The sequence below is a fragment of the Electrona antarctica genome (genome assembly GCF_951216825.1).
Source record: "Electrona antarctica genome assembly, contig: scaffold_58, whole genome shotgun sequence".
NCBI lineage: Eukaryota > Metazoa > Chordata > Actinopteri > Myctophiformes > Myctophidae > Electrona > Electrona antarctica.
This window is the reverse complement of record NW_027638206.1, coordinates 732,565-752,528: the sequence shown is the minus strand read 5'-3', so window position 1 is coordinate 752,528 and position 19,964 is coordinate 732,565. Positions and strand designations below refer to the sequence as shown.

Genomic DNA, 19,964 nt, shown 5'->3' with positions numbered 1-19,964 from the left:
TCTTACACTCTCAAGAGTTAACTTATTGTTAAACACAGGTCTGCATAATAGGCTACTTTAATTTACAATAAATATCCACAATTAGAGAATGTAGAATTGTTCTTTTTTTTAACGTTTGTTTTGCCTGTTGTCTCTCCTATGTTAAGATATATACCAACATAAATTCAGCATGGATGGAAATTGTGGCCAAAATCTTATCCATCAATAACATAAATATTCTTTTCATTTTGGGCCTGAGAGAGGCTGAAGTAAATCTCATCAAAGACCCTGTGGGCTCAAAATAAATGCTGAATAAATAAATAATGGTCCTTATTGACATGAAAGGGGTTGAAAACAGTCCATGCGTCAGGACTGATACATGAAAAAAATGTATAATAATAAATAACAGTAAAAATAAATAATGACTCTAGACAGTAACCATAGGGGGCAGTATAACGCCAACGGGAGGACATCGCGTTTCCGTGCGGTCTGACCCTCCTCCCTCTCCGTAGTGTTGACATCATGTAGCGCAACAACATGGCGTCTCCTTCACCCCATCATCATCATCATCAGCACCACAACATCTCTCTAATATAGATACTTCTGGTTAACATCTAGGGGGACGATTATAGCGACGATAACTATTATAATGTGCAAAGTTTAAATAATGTCCGATTGTCGTTAATTGTGCTGCAGATTCTCGTCATCAGTGTCGAGAAAGTGGGATTAATTTATTATTGAGGGAGAATCACTTCACAGCAGACTAAAAGTCACTAAAGTCAACTTGACTTATTGTATTATATAAATAAAAGTGATTTTATTGATGAGGTCATCATCATCATGACGACAGAGGCCGGTCCCGGTGCCGAGGACCAGCTGCGGCCCGTCCCCAGGGAGGTATGATGAATTGAACATGGTGGACCCTATAGTTGTAAACAAAGTGTACGTTTGCTTCATGGTTCCCAAACTGTGGCGCGCGGCACCCCTTGTGGCGCGCGGCACCCCTTGTGGCGCGCGGCACCCCTTGTGGCGCGCGAGCTCCTTCTAGGGGGTGCGCGGCGGCATGGAAAGGCTAATTAATGGTGGTGCTATGGTTTTATTTTAAATATATTATTAACATATTATTCCAACATATATGGCATGCAGAATATAGACTATGCTATTATGTTATGCCATATTCAGGTTTATATACCAGTATGTGCATATATGTGGATTACAAGGAAATAAATGTCTCATAGATTATGCAATTTCTATTTCCATGTGGGAGGGGGGTGCGTCAGCTATAGATCGGGAGGTAAGTTTATGGTGTCCACAGTTAATAGTTTTGTCTTGAGTTGTGCTTGAAATGTACTGTAATTCTCCAATCTGTTAATTTAATTTCATCAATCAATCAAGGTGGCCATCCTGGAGAGCTTCTTCACGCAGCTGGGCATGTTCTCCTTCGACCGGGCCAAGGACTACGTGGAGAAGGAGAAGGACAGCCGGTCCACCGGGCCAGGAGGCCCGACCTGGACCTCCCTGCTGGCCGCCCTGGGACACCTGGCAGCCGCCGAGAAGGCCTACCACAACATGACATTCCTGGGGCAGAAACTAGGTAAATATAATCTACCACAACATGACATTCCTGGGGCAGAAACTAGGTAAATATAATCTACCACAACATGACATTCCTGGGGCAGAAACTAGGTAAATATAATCTACCACAACATGACATTCCTGGGGCAGAAACTAGGTAAATATAATCTACCACAACATGACATTCCTGGGGCAGAAACTAGGTAAATACCTACCACAACATGACATTCCTGGGGCAGAAACTAGGTAAATATAATCTACCACAACATGACATTCCTGGGGCAGAAACTAGGTAAATATAATCTACCACAACATGACATTCCTGGGGCAGAAACTAGGTAAATATAATCTACCACAACATGACATTCCTGGGGCAGAAACTAGGTAAATACCTACAACAACATGACATTCCTGGGGCAGAAACTAGGTAAATATAATCTACCACAACATGACATTCCTGGGGCAGAAACTAGGTAAATATAATCTACCACAACATGACATTCCTGGGGCAGAAACTAGGTAAATACCTACCACAACATGACATTCCTGGGGCAGAAACTAGGTAAATATAATCTACCACAACATGACATTCCTGGGGCAGAAACTAGGTAAATATAATCTACCACAACATGACATTCCTGGGGCAGAAACTAGGTAAATACCTACCACAACATGACATTCCTGGGGCAGAAACTAGGTAAATATAATCTACCACAACATGACATTCCTGGGGCAGAAACTAGGTAAATACCTACCACAACATGACATTCCTGGGGCAGAAACTAGGTAAATATAATCTACCACAACATGACATTCCTGGGGCAGAAACTAGGTAAATACCTACCACAACATGACATTCCTGGGGCAGAAACTAGGTAAATATAATCTACCACAACATGACATTCCTGGGGCAAAAACTAGGTAAATATCTATCTATCTATCTATAGATCTATTCTACCACAACATGACATTCCTGGGGCAGAAACTAGGTAAATATCTACCACAACATGACATTCCTGGGACAGAACATTTTATTTTCAATTTCCTTTAGATCACACAGACTACATAATCTATCCTCCTCAACCGTGCCTACATATCTACCTGTCTCAATATATTTATAAAATATATTATATTTACATCTACATATCTACCTCTCAATATGCAGACCAAATGGAATGGAGCCTCTTCAGAGCCAGAAGAACTTAGGGCCGATTCATACTCCTATTTTACCGCTGTAGTGCCGGAATGATTTCGGCTTGTCAGAAAGTTTCAGTAGCACCGAAGAGCCGACTTTAGGACGGTACCCGCCCCCCCGAACCTCAAATGACGTCACATGCAGGCTCTACAGAGCCAAATGATGTCACATTGTAGGCTCTACAGAGCCAAATGATGTCACATTGTAGGCTCTACAGAGCCAAATGATGTCACATTGTAGGCTCTACAGAGCCAAATGACGTCACATTCAGGCTCTACAGAGCCAAATGATGTCACATTCAGGCTCTACAGAGCCAAATGATGTCACATTGTAGGCTCTACAGAGCCAAATGATGTCACATTGTAGGCTCTACAGAGCCAAATGACGTCACATTGTAGGCTCTACAGAGCCAAATGACGTCACATTGTAGGCTCTACAGAGCCAAATGACGTCACATTGTAGGCTCTACAGAGCCAAATGATGTCACATTGTAGGCTCTACAGAGCCAAATGATGTCACATTGTAGGCTCTACAGAGCCAAATGATGTCACATTGTAGGCTCTACAGAGCCAAATGATGTCACATTGTAGGCTCTACAGAGCCAAATGATGTCACATTGTAGGCTCTACAGAGCCCAATGATGTCACATTGTAGGCTCTACAGAGCCAAATGATGTCACATTGTAGGCTCTACAGAGCCAAATGATGTCACATTGTAGGCTCTACAGAGCCAAATGACGTCACATTCAGGCTCTACAGAGCCAAATGATGTCACATTCAGGCTCTACAGAGCCAAATGATGTCACATTCAGGCTCTACAGAGCCAAATGATGTCACATTGTAGGCTCTACAGAGCCAAATGACGTCACATTCAGGCTCTACAGAGCCAAATGATGTCACATTGTAGGCTCTACAGAGCCAAATGACGTCACATTCAGGCTCTACAGAGCCAAATGATGTCACATTGTAGGCTCTACAGAGCCAAATGATGTCACATTCAGGCTCTACAGAGCCAAATGATGTCACATTGTAGGCTCTACAGAGCCCAATGATGTCACATTGTAGGCTCTACAGAGCCGAACCCACTTTTATTCGGCTCTAAAATAGGAGTATGAATCGCGCCTAATACTGCCACAGAGGAGAACATAATTGTAAAGTCCTCAAAACTTTGCATTAAGAATTTGTATAAATACATACTTTGGCCCTCATTTATCAATTGAGTGTAAAATCTGCCCCAAATTCGAGTGTAGGTTTCATAGTACACCCACGTCGCCACGGCATTTATAAAGTGATCGCAAACAGCTGATCCTTCCTTAATTTCGTTGCGACGTTAATAAATGTGACGGCTGAAATCTATCTGGCACGCCCTATGAAATCAAGCCTCGCCCTCATTTTTGCGACATGAACAACTGCAGTACGATCTTGGAAACCATAGTTACAGGAAAGAAAATAGTTTCCCCCTTCAAGGGGGAAACTATTTTTTCACCCCACTCTCTCATACACACACACACACACAGACGCACGCACGCACACGCAACTTGCAAGCCCAACTAACTGGTGTGTTGTATCTTAAATAAATAAAGAACGAACACCTGCATGAATTAAATAAAGCTGTAGGCCTACCCTGTCTGTTTCCCTCTCACCTCGCTTGCCTTTCTGTCATGTCCACGCATGCACGCACGCACCTCAAGGCTACATGACACATCGCATCGCCATGAATGGAATACGTTTGTAGGCTGGCCTATATTAATTTTACCCATTCGTGCACAGTGCACGGCGAAGGCGATCAGTGAGACTGCGCACTGCTGTGATAAGTCATGTGGGTGAGTGATGCCTGCATGAGAGCTACCATGTCGTCAAGGCAGTCATAATCAACGTTTATGGAGTGATTTGATCATTGATGAACGAATCATAAACATATGGATGAAGGTTTGCATGTGTGCTGGTATGTGCTGGGCTGGCGACGCACGCCGCGGTCCCGTCCTCCCGACCCCCGAAAATGATCTCGCTTTTATCTGAACTGTCAAAGCACTTATTTAAATGGTGAATGATTAAGCCCCTTACGCCTATAGCCTGCTACAATTGCAAATAGGCAAGCTGTATGCTTGTCATTGTCACTTGGAAATAAAGGCGTGCAGTCCATGTGCCTTTTTTTTATAATATCACAGTGATTATATAGGCATCTGATGTCACGCTCATGCCGCATGCGATGCGCTCCCAAATCATCTCACAAGTGCGCTCGCATAACAAGGCCAGTAAAGCACTGTTTGATTAAGCACAAACTAATACATTGTAAACATGTTATATTGTTTTTAATTGCACGATTTTAATTACTTGTAAAGTTGGAAATCTCTTTTTCTTTTTTTTACATGTATATACATACAGTTTTATATTAACATTTTAGGAGTGAAAACATATGTTTAGATGCCTGTGACAGCGTGTCAGCAGTTCTGCTCCGCTGTTCTACGACAAAGCGTACGACGGCTCCCGACCAGACGTGATTTTTGTTCAATTTCAAGCTTTGGCGGAAATGGGTGCACCCATATTTTGGCGTACGCACGGTTGATAAATGAGGGCCTAAATGTTGTTGCCAACTCAGTCTGGTAGCAATACATATTTCCAACAACAGATGGCGCTGCTGCCCGTGGATGAATTTACACTGTCATTCTGTCAACCATTTCTACATAGTACAACCACTACTCTCCTGTGTGTGTGTGTGTGTGTGTGTGTGTGTGTGTGTGTGTGTGTGTGTGTGTGTGTGTGTGTGTGTGTGTGTGTGTGTGTGTGTGTGTGTGTGTGTGTGTGTGTGTGTGTGTGTGTGTGTGTGTGTGTGTGTGTGTGTGTGTGTGTGTCACTGGTTCTCAAACTCTTCCATGTCAAGGACCCCCGAATTGACACTAATTAGCCCCGCGGACCCCCATTTGAAAAGACAGGACTTGAGTTAGAGACCTGTTAAAGGGTCCATTTGGTTACTAACTATCATTTAGCTGGGGACCCCCTGGAACTCCCCTGAAGGACCCCTGGGGGTCCCCGGGAGCCCATTCTAACCAACCCGCTGCTCCTCCCTCCAGGCGGCCAGTCGTTCTTCAGCCGTAAGGACTCCATCCGCACCATCTACACCTCCCTGTACAACGAGCTGCGGAAGGTGGTGACCACGGGGCGCCACGCCCCGCCAGGCTCCGCCCCTTACCTGGAGGACCTGCTGTCGCACCTGTCGGAGCAGCTCTGCCACTTCACGCAGGCCCGCGTGGAGATGGCCGACATGTTCGAGAAGATGCACTCGCTGAGCGGGCAGAAGAACGTCAACTCGGACGAACTGGTCACCATGCTGGACGCCGTGCTTCAGAAGTACAGCACGAGGTGTGTGTGTGTGTGTGTGTGTGTGTGTGTGTGTGTGTGTGTGTGTGTGTGTGTGTGTGTGTGTGTGTGTGTGTGTGTGTGTGTGTGTGTGTGTGTGTGTGTGTGTGTGTGTGTGTGTGTGTGTGTGTGTGTGTGTGGTGTCGTAGGGGCAATGTTGATTTTGTCGACTAAAACCAAGGCGAAAAAATGTTCATCATCGACTACCTTTTTTCACTGAGGAAAACTAAATGGAAACTAAATGAAAACTAAGCTACGACGACTAAAACTAAGACTAAATATACTGACAATTAATAACAAACAAATAATAACTAGACTAAAATGTTAGGAAGGGACTAGTGGACAAGAGATCCAGTATAAGTCATTTTACACTTGGTTGCATGCTGAAAATAGCAGATCTACAAGCCCACAACATCTGCTATTTTCAGCAAGTGTAAAAACAGTCATTACGATGGCATCAAGGCCCACCAAAATACATTTTAGTCGACTAAATCAGCGGTTCTCAACCCGTGGGTCGCGACCCCCCCGGGGGGGTCGCCAAATAAATTTGGGGGAGTCCCCAAATTATAAAAAAAAAAGAAAAGCTGGAAAAGAGAAATGAAGAGTTTACATAGTACACATAGTACATGCATAAACTTTCCTTAATGATTATATCTGGTTTCAGTATTTATTCATGATGTATTTTCACTATTATTATGGTTATTGTAGCGGTCAATTCGTATTGGGGGTGGGGAGGGGGGCGGGGCGGGGGTCACGAGACACGGCCAAAGCATTTCTGGGGGTCCCCGTCCAAAAACGTTGAGAACCCCTGGACTAAATCACCTGTAGATTTAGTCGACAAAAATCGTATGATATTTAGTCGACTAAAACTAGACTAAACACTAAAACATTCCAGGTGACTGAAACAAAATGGAAACTATTGAAGAGACTATGACTAAAACTAAAAACAAAATTTGCTGCCAAAATCACCACTGCGTAGGGGTGGGCGATATGGTGATAAATATCGTATCGCGGTAAAATGTCTCCACGATAAGTATGTCTTTTCAGAGATGTCGTGATACAGTGAATGCGCATTTTGTATGATTTTGCAGTTCTAAATCTTAATTTATACTTTTGTAGAACGACGTTGGCCAAAAGTATTTTGGTCTAAATGTTCTTTCACTCCTTTTTCTTTTAGTTTGTGTTACCGTGAGGTGGTTGTTCTGTTAGAGTGGAGACCGTGAGGTGGTTGTTCTGTTAGAGTGGAGACCGTGAGGTGGTTGTTCTGTTAGAGTAGAGACCGTGAGGTGGTTGTTCTGTTAGAGTAGAGACCGTGAGGTGGTTGTTCTGTTAGAGTAGAGACCGTGAGGTGGTTGTTCTGTTAGAGTAGAGACCGTGAGGTGGTTGTTCTGTTAAAGTGGAGACCGTGAGGTGGTTGTTCTGTTAAAGTGGAGGCCGTGAGGTGGTTGTTCTGTTAAAGTGGAGACCGTGAGGTGGTTGTTCTGTTAGAGTGGAGACCGTGAGGTGGTTGTTCTGTTAGAGTGGAGACCGTGAGGTGGTTGTTCTGTTAAAGTGGAGGCCGTGAGGTGGTTGTTCTGTTAAAGTGGAGACCGTGAGGTGGTTGTTCTGTTAGAGTGGAGACCGTGAGGTGGTTGTTCTGTTAAAGTGGAGGCCGTGAGGTGGTTGTTCTGTTAAAGTGGAGACCGTGAGGTGGTTGTTCTGTTAGAGTGGAGACCGTGAGGTGGTTGTTCTGTTAGAGTGGAGACCGTGAGGTGGTTGTTCTGTTAGAGTGGAGACCGTGAGGTGGTTGTTCTGTTAGAGTGGAGACCGTGAGGTGGTTGTTCTGTTAGAGTGGAGACCGTGAGGTGGTTGTTCTGTTAGAGTGGAGACCGTGAGGTGGTTGTTCTGTTAGAGTAGAGACCGTGAGGTGGTTGTTCTGTTAGAGTGGAGACCGTGAGGTGGTTGTTCTGTTAGAGTGAGGTGGTTGTTCTGTTAGAGTGGAGACCGTGAGGTGGTTGTTCTGTTAAAGTGGAGGCCGTGAGGTGGTTGTTCTGTTAAAGTGGAGACCGTGAGGTGGTTGTTCTGTTAGAGTGGAGACCGTGAGGTGGTTGTTCTGTTAGAGTGGAGACCGTGAGGTGGTTGTTCTGTTAGAGTGGAGACCGTGAGGTGGTTGTTCTGTTAGAGTGGAGACCGTGAGGTGGTTGTTCTGTTAGAGTGGAGACCGTGAGGTGGTTGTTCTGTTAGAGTGGAGACCGTGAGGTGGTTGTTCTGTTAGAGTAGAGACCGTGAGGTGGTTGTTCTGTTAAAGTGGAGACCGTGAGGTGGTTGTTCTGTTAGAGTGAGGTGGTTGTTCTGTTAGAGTGGAGACCGTGAGGTGGTTGTTCTGTTAGAGTGGAGACCGTGAGGTGGTTGTTCTGTTAGAGTAGAGACCGTGAGGTGGTTGTTCTGTTAGAGTGGAGACCGTGAGGTGGTTGTTCTGTTAGAGTGGAGACCGTGAGGTGGTTGTTCTGTTAGAGTAGAGACCGTGAGGTGGTTGTTCTGTTAGAGTGGAGACCGTGAGGTGGTTGTTCTGTTAGAGTAGAGACCGTGAGGTGGTTGTTCTGTTAGAGTGGAGACCGTGAGGTGGTTGTTCTGTTAGAGTAGAGACCGTGAGGTGGTTGTTCTGTTAGAGTGGAGACCGTGAGGTCGTTGTTCTGTTAGAGTAGAGACCGTGAGGTGGTTGTTCTGTTAGAGTGGAGACCGTGAGGTGGTTGTTCTGTTAAAGGGGAGACCGTGAGGTGGTTGTTCTGTTAGAGTGGAGACCGTGAGGTGGTTGTTCTGTTAGAGTAGAGACCGTGAGGTGGTTGTTCTGTTAGAGTAGAGACCGTGAGGTGGTTGTTCTGTTAAAGGGGAGACCGTGAGGTGGTTGTTCTGTTAGAGTAGAGACCGTGAGGTGGTTGTTCTGTTAAAGGGGAGACCGTGAGGTGGTTGTTCTGTTAAAGGGGAGACCGTGAGGTGGTTGTTCTGTTAAAGGGGAGACCGTGAGGTGGTTGTTCTGTTAAAGTGAGGTGGTTGTTCTGTTAGAGTGGAGACCGTGAGGTGGTTGTTCTGTTAGAGTAGAGACCGTGAGGTGGTTGTTCTGTTAGAGTGGAGACCGTGAGGTGGTTGTTCTGTTAAAGTGAGGTGGTTGTTCTGTTAGAGTGGAGACCGTGAGGTGGTTGTTCTGTTAAAGTGGAGACCGTGAGGTGGTTGTTCTGTTAGAGTAGAGACCGTGAGGTGGTTGTTCTGTTAGAGTAGAGACCGTGAGGTGGTTGTTCTGTTAGAGTGGAGACCGTGAGGTGGTTGTTCTGTTAGAGTGGAGACCGTGAGGTGGTTGTTCTGTTAGAGTAGAGACCGTGAGGTGGTTGTTCTGTTAAAGTGGAGACCGTGAGGTGGTTGTTCTGTTAGAGTAGAGACCGTGAGGTGGTTGTTCTGTTAGAGTAGAGACCGTGAGGTGGTTGTTCTGTTAGAGTAGAGACCGTGAGGTGGTTGTTCTGTTAGAGTGGAGACCGTGAGGTGGTTGTTCTGTTAGAGTAGAGACCGTGAGGTGGTTGTTCTGTTAGAGTAGAGACCGTGAGGTGGTTGTTCTGTTAGAGTAGAGACCGTGAGGTGGTTGTTCTGTTAGAGTGGAGACCGTGAGGTGGTTGTTCTGTTAGAGTGGAGACCGTGAGGTGGTTGTTCTGTTAGAGTAGAGACCGTGAGGTGGTTGTTCTGTTAGAGTAGAGACCGTGAGGTGGTTGTTCTGTTAGAGTGGAGACCGTGAGGTGGTTGTTCTGTTAGAGTAGAGACCGTGAGGTGGTTGTTCTGTTAAAGTGGAGACCGTGAGGTGGTTGTTCTGTTAGAGTGGAGACCGTGAGGTGGTTGTTCTGTTAGAGTAGAGACCGTGAGGTGGTTGTTCTGTTAGAGTGGAGACCGTGAGGTGGTTGTTCTGTTAGAGTAGAGACCGTGAGGTGGTTGTTCTGTTAGAGTAGAGACCGTGAGGTGGTTGTTCTGTTAAAGGGGAGACCGTGAGGTGGTTGTTCTGTTAGAGTAGAGACCGTGAGGTGGTTGTTCTGTTAGAGTAGAGACCGTGAGGTGGTTGTTCTGTTAAAGTGGAGACCGTGAGGTGGTTGTTCTGTTAAAGTGGAGACCGTGAGGTGGTTGTTCTGTTAGAGTAGAGACCGTGAGGTGGTTGTTCTGTTAGAGTAGAGACCGTGAGGTGGTTGTTCTGTTAGAGTGGAGACCGTGAGGTGGTTGTTCTGTTAAAGTGGAGGCCGTGAGGTGGTTGTTCTGTTAAAGTGGAGACCGTGAGGTGGTTGTTCTGTTAGAGTGGAGACCGTGAGGTGGTTGTTCTGTTAAAGTGGAGACCGTGAGGTGGTTGTTCTGTTAGAGTGGAGACCGTGAGGTGGTTGTTCTGTTAGAGTGGAGACCGTGAGGTGGTTGTTCTGTTAGAGTAGAGACCGTGAGGTGGTTGTTCTGTTAGAGTAGAGACTGTGAGGTGGTTGTTCTGTTAGAGTGGAGACCGTGAGGTGGTTGTTCTGTTAGAGTAGAGACCGTGAGGTGGTTGTTCTGTTAGAGTAGAGACCGTGAGGTGGTTGTTCTGTTAGAGTGGAGACCGTGAGGTGGTTGTTCTGTTAGAGTGGAGACCGTGAGGTGGTTGTTCTGTTAGAGTAGAGACCGTGAGGTGGTTGTTCTGTTAGAGTGGAGACCGTGAGGTGGTTGTTCTGTTAGAGTGGAGACCGTGAGGTGGTTGTTCTGTTAGAGTGGAGACCGTGAGGTGGTTGTTCTGTTAAAGTGGAGACCGTGAGGTGGTTGTTCTGTTAGAGTGGAGACCGTGAGGTGGTTGTTCTGTTAGAGTGGAGACCGTGAGGTGGTTGTTCTGTTAGAGTGGAGACCGTGAGGTGGTTGTTCTGTTAAAGTGGAGACCGTGAGGTGGTTGTTCTGTTAGAGTGGAGACCGTGAGGTGGTTGTTCTGTTAGAGTAGAGACCGTGAGGTGGTTGTTCTGTTAGAGTGGAGACCGTGAGGTGGTTGTTCTGTTAAAGTGGAGACCGTGAGGTGGTTGTTCTGTTAGAGTAGAGACCGTGAGGTGGTTGTTCTGTTAGAGTGGAGACCGTGAGGTGGTTGTTCTGTTAGAGTAGAGACCGTGAGGTGGTTGTTCTGTTAAAGTGGAGACCGTGAGGTGGTTGTTCTGTTAGAGTGGAGACCGTGAGGTGGTTGTTCTGTTAGAGTAGAGACCGTGAGGTGGTTGTTCTGTTAGAGTGGAGACCGTGAGGTGGTTGTTCTGTTAGAGTGGAGACCGTGAGGTGGTTGTTCTGTTAAAGTGGAGACCGTGAGGTGGTTGTTCTGTTAGAGTAGAGACCGTGAGGTGGTTGTTCTGTTAGAGTGGAGACCGTGAGGTGGTTGTTCTGTTAGAGTAGAGACCGTGAGGTGGTTGTTCTGTTAGAGTGGAGACCGTGAGGTGGTTGTTCTGTTAGAGTAGAGACCGTGAGGTGGTTGTTCTGTTAAAGTGGAGACCGTGAGGTGGTTGTTCTGTTAAAGTGGAGACCGTGAGGTGGTTGTTCTGTTAGAGTAGAGACCGTGAGGTGGTTGTTCTGTTAGAGTAGAGACCGTGAGGTGGTTGTTCTGTTAGAGTAGAGACCGTGAGGTGGTTGTTCTGTTAAAGTGGAGACCGTGAGGTGGTTGTTCTGTTAGAGTAGAGACCGTGAGGTGGTTGTTCTGTTAGAGTGGAGACCGTGAGGTGGTTGTTCTGTTAGAGTAGAGACCGTGAGGTGGTTGTTCTGTTAGAGTGGAGACCGTGAGGTGGTTGTTCTGTTAGAGTGGAGACCGTGAGGTGGTTGTTCTGTTAGAGTGGAGACCGTGAGGTGGTTGTTCTGTTAAAGTGGAGACCGTGAGGTGGTTGTTCTGTTAAAGTGGAGACCGTGAGGTGGTTGTTCTGTTAGAGTGGAGACCGTGAGGTGGTTGTTCTGTTAGAGTAGAGACCGTGAGGTGGTTGTTCTGTTAGAGTGGAGACCGTGAGGTGGTTGTTCTGTTAAAGTGGAGACCGTGAGGTGGTTGTTCTGTTAGAGTGGAGACCGTGAGGTGGTTGTTCTGTTAGAGTGGAGACCGTGAGGTGGTTGTTCTGTTAGAGTGGAGACCGTGAGGTGGTTGTTCTGTTAGAGTGGAGACCGTGAGGTGGTTGTTCTGTTAGAGTGGAGACCGTGAGGTGGTTGTTCTGTTAGAGTGGAGACCGTGAGGTGGTTGTTCTGTTAGAGTAGAGACCGTGAGGTGGTTGTTCTGTTAGAGTAGAGACCGTGAGGTGGTTGTTCTGTTAGAGTGGAGACTGTGAGGTGGTTGTTCTGTTAGAGTGGAGACCGTGAGGTGGTTGTTCTGTTAGAGTGGAGACCGTGAGGTGGTTGTTCTGTTAAAGTGAGGTGGTTGTTCTGTTAGAGTGGAGACCGTGAGGTGGTTGTTCTGTTAAAGTGAGGTGGTTGTTCTGTTAGAGTGGAGACCGTGAGGTGGTTGTTCTGTTAAAGTGGAGACCGTGAGGTGGTTGTTCTGTTAGAGTGGAGACCGTGAGGTGGTTGTTCTGTTAGAGTAGAGACCGTGAGGTGGTTGTTCTGTTAAAGTGGAGACCGTGAGGTGGTTGTTCTGTTAGAGTAGAGACCGTGAGGTGGTTGTTCTGTTAGAGTAGAGACCGTGAGGTGGTTGTTCTGTTAAAGTGGAGACCGTGAGGTGGTTGTTCTGTTAGAGTGGAGACCGTGAGGTGGTTGTTCTGTTAGAGTAGAGACCGTGAGGTGGTTGTTCTGTTAAAGTGGAGACCGTGAGGTGGTTGTTCTGTTAGAGTAGAGACCGTGAGGTGGTTGTTCTGTTAGAGTAGAGACCGTGAGGTGGTTGTTCTGTTAGAGTGGAGACCGTGAGGTGGTTGTTCTGTTAGAGTAGAGACCGTGAGGTGGTTGTTCTGTTAGAGTGGAGACCGTGAGGTGGTTGTTCTGTTAAAGTAGAGACCGTGAGGTGGTTGTTCTGTTAGAGTGGAGACCGTGAGGTGGTTGTTCTGTTAAAGTAGAGACCGTGAGGTGGTTGTTCTGTTAGAGTAGAGACCGTGAGGTGGTTGTTCTGTTAGAGTAGAGACCGTGAGGTGGTTGTTCTGTTAGAGTGGAGACCGTGAGGTGGTTGTTCTGTTAAAGTAGAGACCGTGAGGTGGTTGTTCTGTTAGAGTGGAGACCGTGAGGTGGTTGTTCTGTTAAAGTAGAGACCGTGAGGTGGTTGTTCTGTTAGAGTAGAGACCGTGAGGTGGTTGTTCTGTTAGAGTGGAGACCGTGAGGTGGTTGTTCTGTTAGAGTGGAGACCGTGAGGTGGTTGTTCTGTTAGAGTAGAGACCGTGAGGTGGTTGTTCTGTTAAAGTGGAGACCGTGAGGTGGTTGTTCTGTTAAAGTGAGGTGGTTGTTCTGTTAGAGTGAGGTGGTTGTTCTGTTAGAGTGAGGTGGGGGGTGCAGGAAGTCTTTCTGCTGACTTCAGCAGAAGGTCAGACTTTGCCAAACCAAAATAGCCGTATAACCTTTGCATGGTTGAGCTGCAGTGAAATAAATTTCAGCGGGGTCACAATCTGACAACACAACAAGAACCCACACATCAGTCAGTGAGTTGGCAGAGCAGTGAGGGGTGAAGGTGATGCGCTCTGCATCAGACCACAGGGAGCAGTGAGGGGTGAAGGTGATGCGCTCTGCATCAGACCACAGGGAGCAGTGAGGGGTGAAGGTGATGCGCTCTGCATCAGACCACGGGGAGCAGTGAGGGGTGAAGGTGATGCAGAGCAGTGAGGGGTGAAGGTGATGCAGAGCAGTGAGGGGTGAAGGTGATGCGCTCTGCATCAGACCACAGGGGATTCATCCATCAGCAGAGAGAGAACTATAGATCCATGGCTGTTCCACAGACATCAGCTATGCTAGCATTATTATCACACATACAACAACGACAAACTCTTCTCCCTTCTGGCTCCAAAACTATGGAATGAACTTCCCATTACAGTCAGAACTACTGACTCACTCCCAATCTAAACTATGGAATGAACTTCCCATTGCAGTCAGAACTACTGACTCACTCCCAATCTAAACTATGGAATGAACTTCCCATTGCAGTCAGAACTACAGACTCACTCCCAATCTAAACTATGGAATGAACTTCCCATTGCAGTCAGAACTACTGACTCACTCCCAATCTAAACTATGGAATGAACTTCCCATTGCAGTCAGAACTACTGACTCACTCCCAATCTAAACTATGGAATGAACTTCCCATTGCAGTCAGAACTACTGACTCACTCCCAATCTAAACTATGGAATGAACTTCCCATTACAGTCAGAACTACTGACTCACTCCCAATCTAAACTATGGAATGAACTTCCCATTGCAGTCAGAACTACAGACTCACTCCCAATCTAAACTATGGAATGAACTTCCCATTGCAGTCAGAACTACTGACTCACTCCCAATCTAAACTATGGAATGAACTTCCCATTGCAGTCAGAACTACAGACTCACTCCCAATCTAAACTATGGAATGAACTTCCCATTACAGTCAGAACTACAGACTCACTCCCAATCTAAACTATGGAATGAACTTCCCATTGCAGTCAGAACTACAGACTCACTCCCAATCTAAACTATGGAATGAACTTCCCATTACAGTCAGAACTACAGACTCACTCCCAATCTAAACTATGGAATGAACTTCCCATTGCAGTCAGAACTACAGACTCACTCCCAATCTAAACTATGGAATGAACTTCCCATTGCAGTCAGAACTACAGACTCACTCCCAATCTAAACTATGGAATGAACTTCCCATTACAGTCAGAACTACAGACTCACTCCCAATCTAAACTATGGAATGAACTTCCCATTACAGTCAGAACTACAGACTCACTCCCAATCTAAACTATAGAATGAACTTCCCATTACAGTCAGAACTACAGACTCACTCCCAATCTAAACTATGGAATGAACTTCCCATTGCAGTCAGAACTACAGACTCACTCCCAATCTAAACTATGGAATGAACTTCCCATTACAGTCAGAACTACAGACTCACTCCCAATCTAAACTATGGAATGAACTTCCCATTACAGTCAGAACTACAGACTCACTCCCAATCTAAACTATGGAATGAACTTCCCATTGCAGTCAGAACTACAGACTAACTCCCAATCTAAACTATGGAATGAACTTCCCATTACAGTCAGAACTACAGACTCACTCCCAATCTAAACTATGGAATGAACTTCCCATTGCAGTCAGAACTACAGACTCACTCCCAATCTAAACTATGGAATGAACTTCCCATTACAGTCAGAACTACAGACTCACTCCCAATCTAAACTATGGAATGAACTTCCCATTACAGTCAGAACTACAGACTCACTCCCAATCTAAACTATGGAATGAACTTCCCATTAGTCAGAACTACAGACTCACTCCCAATCTAAACTATGGAATGAACTTCCCATTACAGTCAGAACTACAGACTCACTCCCAATCTAAACTATGGAATGAACTTCCCATTGCAGTCAGAACTACAGACTCACTCCCAATCTTCCGCCGTAGTCTGAAAACCCACCTTTTCAGACTCCATCATGGCCCGTAGCACTTGCCCTAGCCCCTTAGATAGCACTTTATGTAGACTTAGATAGCATTTTATACAGACTTATAACATGTTGCGTAGACAGCACTAGAATTGCATTTCATGTAGTCATAGCACTTTATAGTATAGTATAGTATAGTTTATATACATAGTTTCATTATATAGATATTCCACGGTTACGTTCTTAGCTTACGCATGTTTTCATGATAACAACTTTTTATGTATGTGATGTATTGACATGCTTTTGTTCTTGCTTAAATCGCTCTGGATTAAGAGCGTCTGATAAATGCCTAAATTGTACACATACAGTGAGTGTATGGTTTTATGGCGCTCTAAATCTGGGGCAGGTACCGTACCACCGTCACAACAGGTACCGTACCACCGTCACAACAGGTACCGTACCACCGTCACAACAGGTACCGTACCACCGTCACAACAGGTACCGTACCACCGTCACAACAGGTACCGTACCACCGTCACAACAGGTACCGTACCACCGTCACAACAGGTACTGTACCACCGTCACAACAGGTACCGTACCACCGTCACAACAGGTACCGTACCACCGTCACAACAGGTACCGTACCACCGTCACAACAGGTACCGTACCACCGTCACAACAGGTACCGTACCACCGTCACAACAGGTACCGTACCACCGTCACAACAGGTACCGTACCACCGTCACAACAGGTACCGTACCACCGTCACAACAGGCACCGTACCACCGTCACAATAGGTACCGTACCACCGTCACAACAGGTACCGTACCACCGTCACAACGGGTACCGTACCACCGTCACAACAGGTACCGTACCACCGTCACAACAGGTACCGTACCACCGTCACAACAGGTACCGTACCACCGTCACAACAGGTACCGTATCACCGTCACAACAGGTACCGTACCACCGTCACAACAGGTACCGTACCACCGTCACAACAGGTACCGTACCACCGTCACAACAGGTACCGTACCACCGTCACAACAGGTACCGTACCACCGTCACAACAGGTACCGTACCACCGTCACAACAGGTACCGTACCACCGTCACAACAGGTACCGTACCACCGTCACAACAGGTACCGTACCACCGTCACAACAGGTACCGTACCACCGTCACAACAGGTACCGTACCACCGTCACAACAGGTACCGTACCACCGTCACAACAGGTACCGTACCACCGTCACAACAGTCGTCTGGCTTCTTGCTGTAACACCCTAGCCTGATTATCAGACTGTAGCTTTCTTGAGACTCAGTCCACTCAGAGAGTGGGCGGGGTCTTTGGGCTGGATCCAGGCTAGTAACACCCATAGATATTATAAACAATAGATGCCTCACTGGCCGTTGCAGTTCATTGGAGCGACGTGTATCCCAATGAAGGCGGAAGTGCAGCTGAAGGCTTTTTATTTTTTTTTACAAATCTTTATAACAGTCATGACAATATACATTACAATACAAAACAAGACAAACAAACAAACACAAACAACAAAGTTATTAACAATACAACATCAGAGCCAGGGGGGATTAGATTACTAACAGAAAACATTAAAGAGTGAACACAAAGCAACAGTTCTCCGCAGCTTTCTTATTTAGAAGTGCTGAAGGGATTTGCTGAAGGCGACTGCGTCGCTGCCCAAGTGACGTCACTCATGCGACTCCTCCATGTCTCTTGCTGTCACTCAAGTGACTACTGGCCAATCACAGCGCGTCTTTTCCGGGACTTGTTGGACGCACGCGGAAGCTTGACAAGCTTCCGCTAATGCTTTGCAAGGAATGTCGGGAAAATTGTGCCTTCAATGGTGACACGCGCCTCAGAGCCGGAAAGGGCGTCTACGTATATATGTCTATGGTAACACCTGCACTAATTCCTTCCGTCCAGGTTCCACCACCCCATCCTGGGCCGCGTGGAGGAGAGCTTCCAGACGGAGGTGGACGTGGTGACCCAGCTGCTGCGCTGCCAGGCGGAGGTGTCCGAGTGGCGCTTCCTGCCCGCCCTGCTCAACCTGCACGGGGCCAGCTCCAAGCTGAGCGCCTGGGGGCAGCTGTTCCAGCGGCAGAGGGAGACCCGCACCGCCAAGCACCTCTTCGGAGGCCAGTCGCAGAAGGCCGCCGCGCCGCCCCACCTCTACGTCTGGCTGCAGCGCTTCCACGCCGCCCTGCTGGCCAAGTTCAGCTTCTACTTCCACGAGGCGCTGAGCCGGCAGACGGCCGCGCCGGCCGACATGCGGGCCCTGACGGCGCGCACCACGCCCGACTACCACGGCAAGATCTGCTCCTTCGTCCGCAAGCACGACGCCAACAACGTCTCGCTGGTGTTCGACAACCAAGGCTCGGACAGCTTCCAGGGCCACGGGTACCACCACCCGCAGAGCTACCGCGAGGCGCCCAAAGGAGTGGAGCAGTTCCCCGCCGTGGTACGAGGGTTCTACTGGATACTCGTTTAGACCTGAGGACGATTCTACAAATACCTTCTAAATCCTGACGAGAAAAATATATATTCAAAGATTTGAGGCACATTTTCACGTTTCTTTCAAAAATAGCAGATCTACAAGCTCGTAGCGCGGCACCGAGTGCTGCAAGTTTTATCTTCTAAAACTTGCTAAATACCTCAAACAAAAAATGTAGTATTGATACAATCGATTATTTGCATTGCAAAACGATACGATACATAATCAATGTTGCAGTTTTCATTTCGATACACTTCAATTCTAGAAATTAAAATCGATTTTCCGATGCAGTTACTATCGTTACACCCCTAATAGATGGAAATGTAATTTTCCCATTTCACCACCAGGTGGCAGAGTTGCTAACTCTGTCAGCAGTTCTCTAACCCATTCTGGGACGGGAACCCCTTGTGGTGTTTTAAACATTATGTTATACTTTAGCTATTGAAAAATAGCAGACCTACAAGCTCATAGCGCTATGAGCTTGTAGGTCTGATATTTTTGAAAAATCGTAAAAATGTGGCGCAAATCTTTGAATATATATTCTTTCAGAGTGAACGTTTTTAACTCGGGTGTCACGTTCCCGTTCCAGGTGTCCCTGCCGTCCGGGGAGCGTCCGCTGACCCACTGGCCCAACGTCATCATGATGATGGGCGACCGCGCCTCGGAGCTCAACGCGCTGGACAAGGTGGTCCACTTCTACGACGATAAGGTCCAGAGCACCTACTACCTGACCCGGCCCGAGCCGCGCTTCACCCTGGTGGTCATCTTCGACGGCCGGAAGTCCGAGAAGGACTCGCACATCACCGCCTTCCTCCAGGAGATCTCTGGCTCGCTGCGCAACTCCAAACCGTTCAGCACGCTCAAACCCGGGTCCAAGGGCTGAGAGCTGCTTCCCCTCGAACCCGGGTCCAAGGGCTGAGAGCTGCTTCCCCTCGACCCCGGGTCCAAGGGCTGAGAGCTACCCCTCGAACCCAAGGGCTGAGAGCTACCCCTCGAACCCAAGGGCTGAGAGCTGCTTCCCCTCGAACCCGGGTCCAAGGGCTGAGCTGCCCCTCGAACCCGGGTCCAAGGGCTGAGAGCTGCCCTCGAACCCAGGTCCAAGGGCTGATGAGCTGCCCTCGAACCCAGGTCCAAGGGCTGATGAGCTGCCCTCGAACCCAGGTCCAAGGGCTGAGAGCTGCTGCTGCTGCTGGTCAAACCCGGGTCCAAGGGCTGAGAGCTGCCCCTCGAACCCGGGTCCAAGGGCTGAGAGCTGCTGCTGCTGCTGGTCAAACCCGGGTCCAAGGGCTGAGAGCTGCCCCTCGAACCCGGGTCCAAGGGCCGAGAGCTGCTGCCCCTCGAACCCGGGTCCAAGGGCTGAGAGCTGCTGCCCCTCGAACCCAGGTCCAAGGGCTGAGAGCTGCTGCTGCTGCTGGTCAAACCCGGGTCCAAGGGCTGAGAGCTGCCCCTCGAACCCGGGTCCAAGGGCTGAGAGCTGCTGCCCCTCGAACCCGGGTCCAAGGGCTGAGAGCTGCCCCTCGAACCCGGGTCCAAGGGCTGAGAGCTGCTGCCCCTCGAACCCAGGTCCAAGGGCCGAGAGCTGCTGCCCCTCGAACCCGGGTCCAAGGGCTGAGAGCTGCTGCCCCTCGAACCCAGGTCCAAGGGCTGAGAGCTGCTGCCCCTCGAACCCAGGTCCAAGGGCTGAGAGCTGCTGCCCCTCGAACCCAGGTCCAAGGGCTGAGAGCTGCTGCCCCTCGAACCCAGGTCCAAGGGCTGAGAGCTGCTGCTGCTGCTGGTCGAACCCGGGTCCAAGGGCTGAGAGCTGCTGCTGCTG

General features: G+C 47.9%; 1 protein-coding gene across 3 annotated transcripts; it reads left to right on the top strand.

Moving 5' to 3' along the window:
* The first annotated feature begins 512 nt into the window (after window positions 1-512).
* LOC306918298 (KICSTOR subunit 2-like) lies at window positions 513-19,759 on the top strand. 3 transcript variants are annotated; one of them, XR_013789319.1, is made up of 6 exons: window positions 513-876; window positions 1,375-1,573; window positions 5,820-6,108; window positions 17,584-18,118; window positions 18,741-19,093; window positions 19,715-19,759. XR_013789319.1 is itself a non-coding variant. In XM_079531189.1 (5 exons), the coding sequence occupies exons 1-5, from the start codon at window positions 820-822 to the stop codon at window positions 19,032-19,034; spliced, it is 1,374 nt and encodes a 457-aa protein (XP_079387315.1). In that variant the 5' UTR covers window positions 514-819; the 3' UTR covers window positions 19,035-19,562. The 3 variants fall into 3 exon arrangements, 2 of the variants coding, with proteins under 2 accessions (XP_079387315.1, XP_079387316.1); XM_079531189.1 differs by lacking the exon at window positions 19,715-19,759 and having other exon boundaries at window positions 514-876; window positions 18,741-19,562; XM_079531190.1 differs by lacking the exon at window positions 19,715-19,759 and having other exon boundaries at window positions 815-921; window positions 18,741-19,563.
* Window positions 19,760-19,964: the final 205 nt, after the last annotated feature.

Coding starts and splice junctions, on each gene's coding strand:
- LOC306918298 (XM_079531189.1), top strand. CDS start 820: ATGACGACAGAGGCCGGTCCCGGTGCCGAGGACCAGCTGCGGCCCGTC. Junction 877..1,374: donor TGCGGCCCGTCCCCAGGGAG/GTATGATGAATT, acceptor CAATCAATCAAG/GTGGCCATCCTGGAGAGCTT. Junction 18,119..18,740: donor TGGAGCAGTTCCCCGCCGTG/GTACGAGGGTTC, acceptor TTCCCGTTCCAG/GTGTCCCTGCCGTCCGGGGA.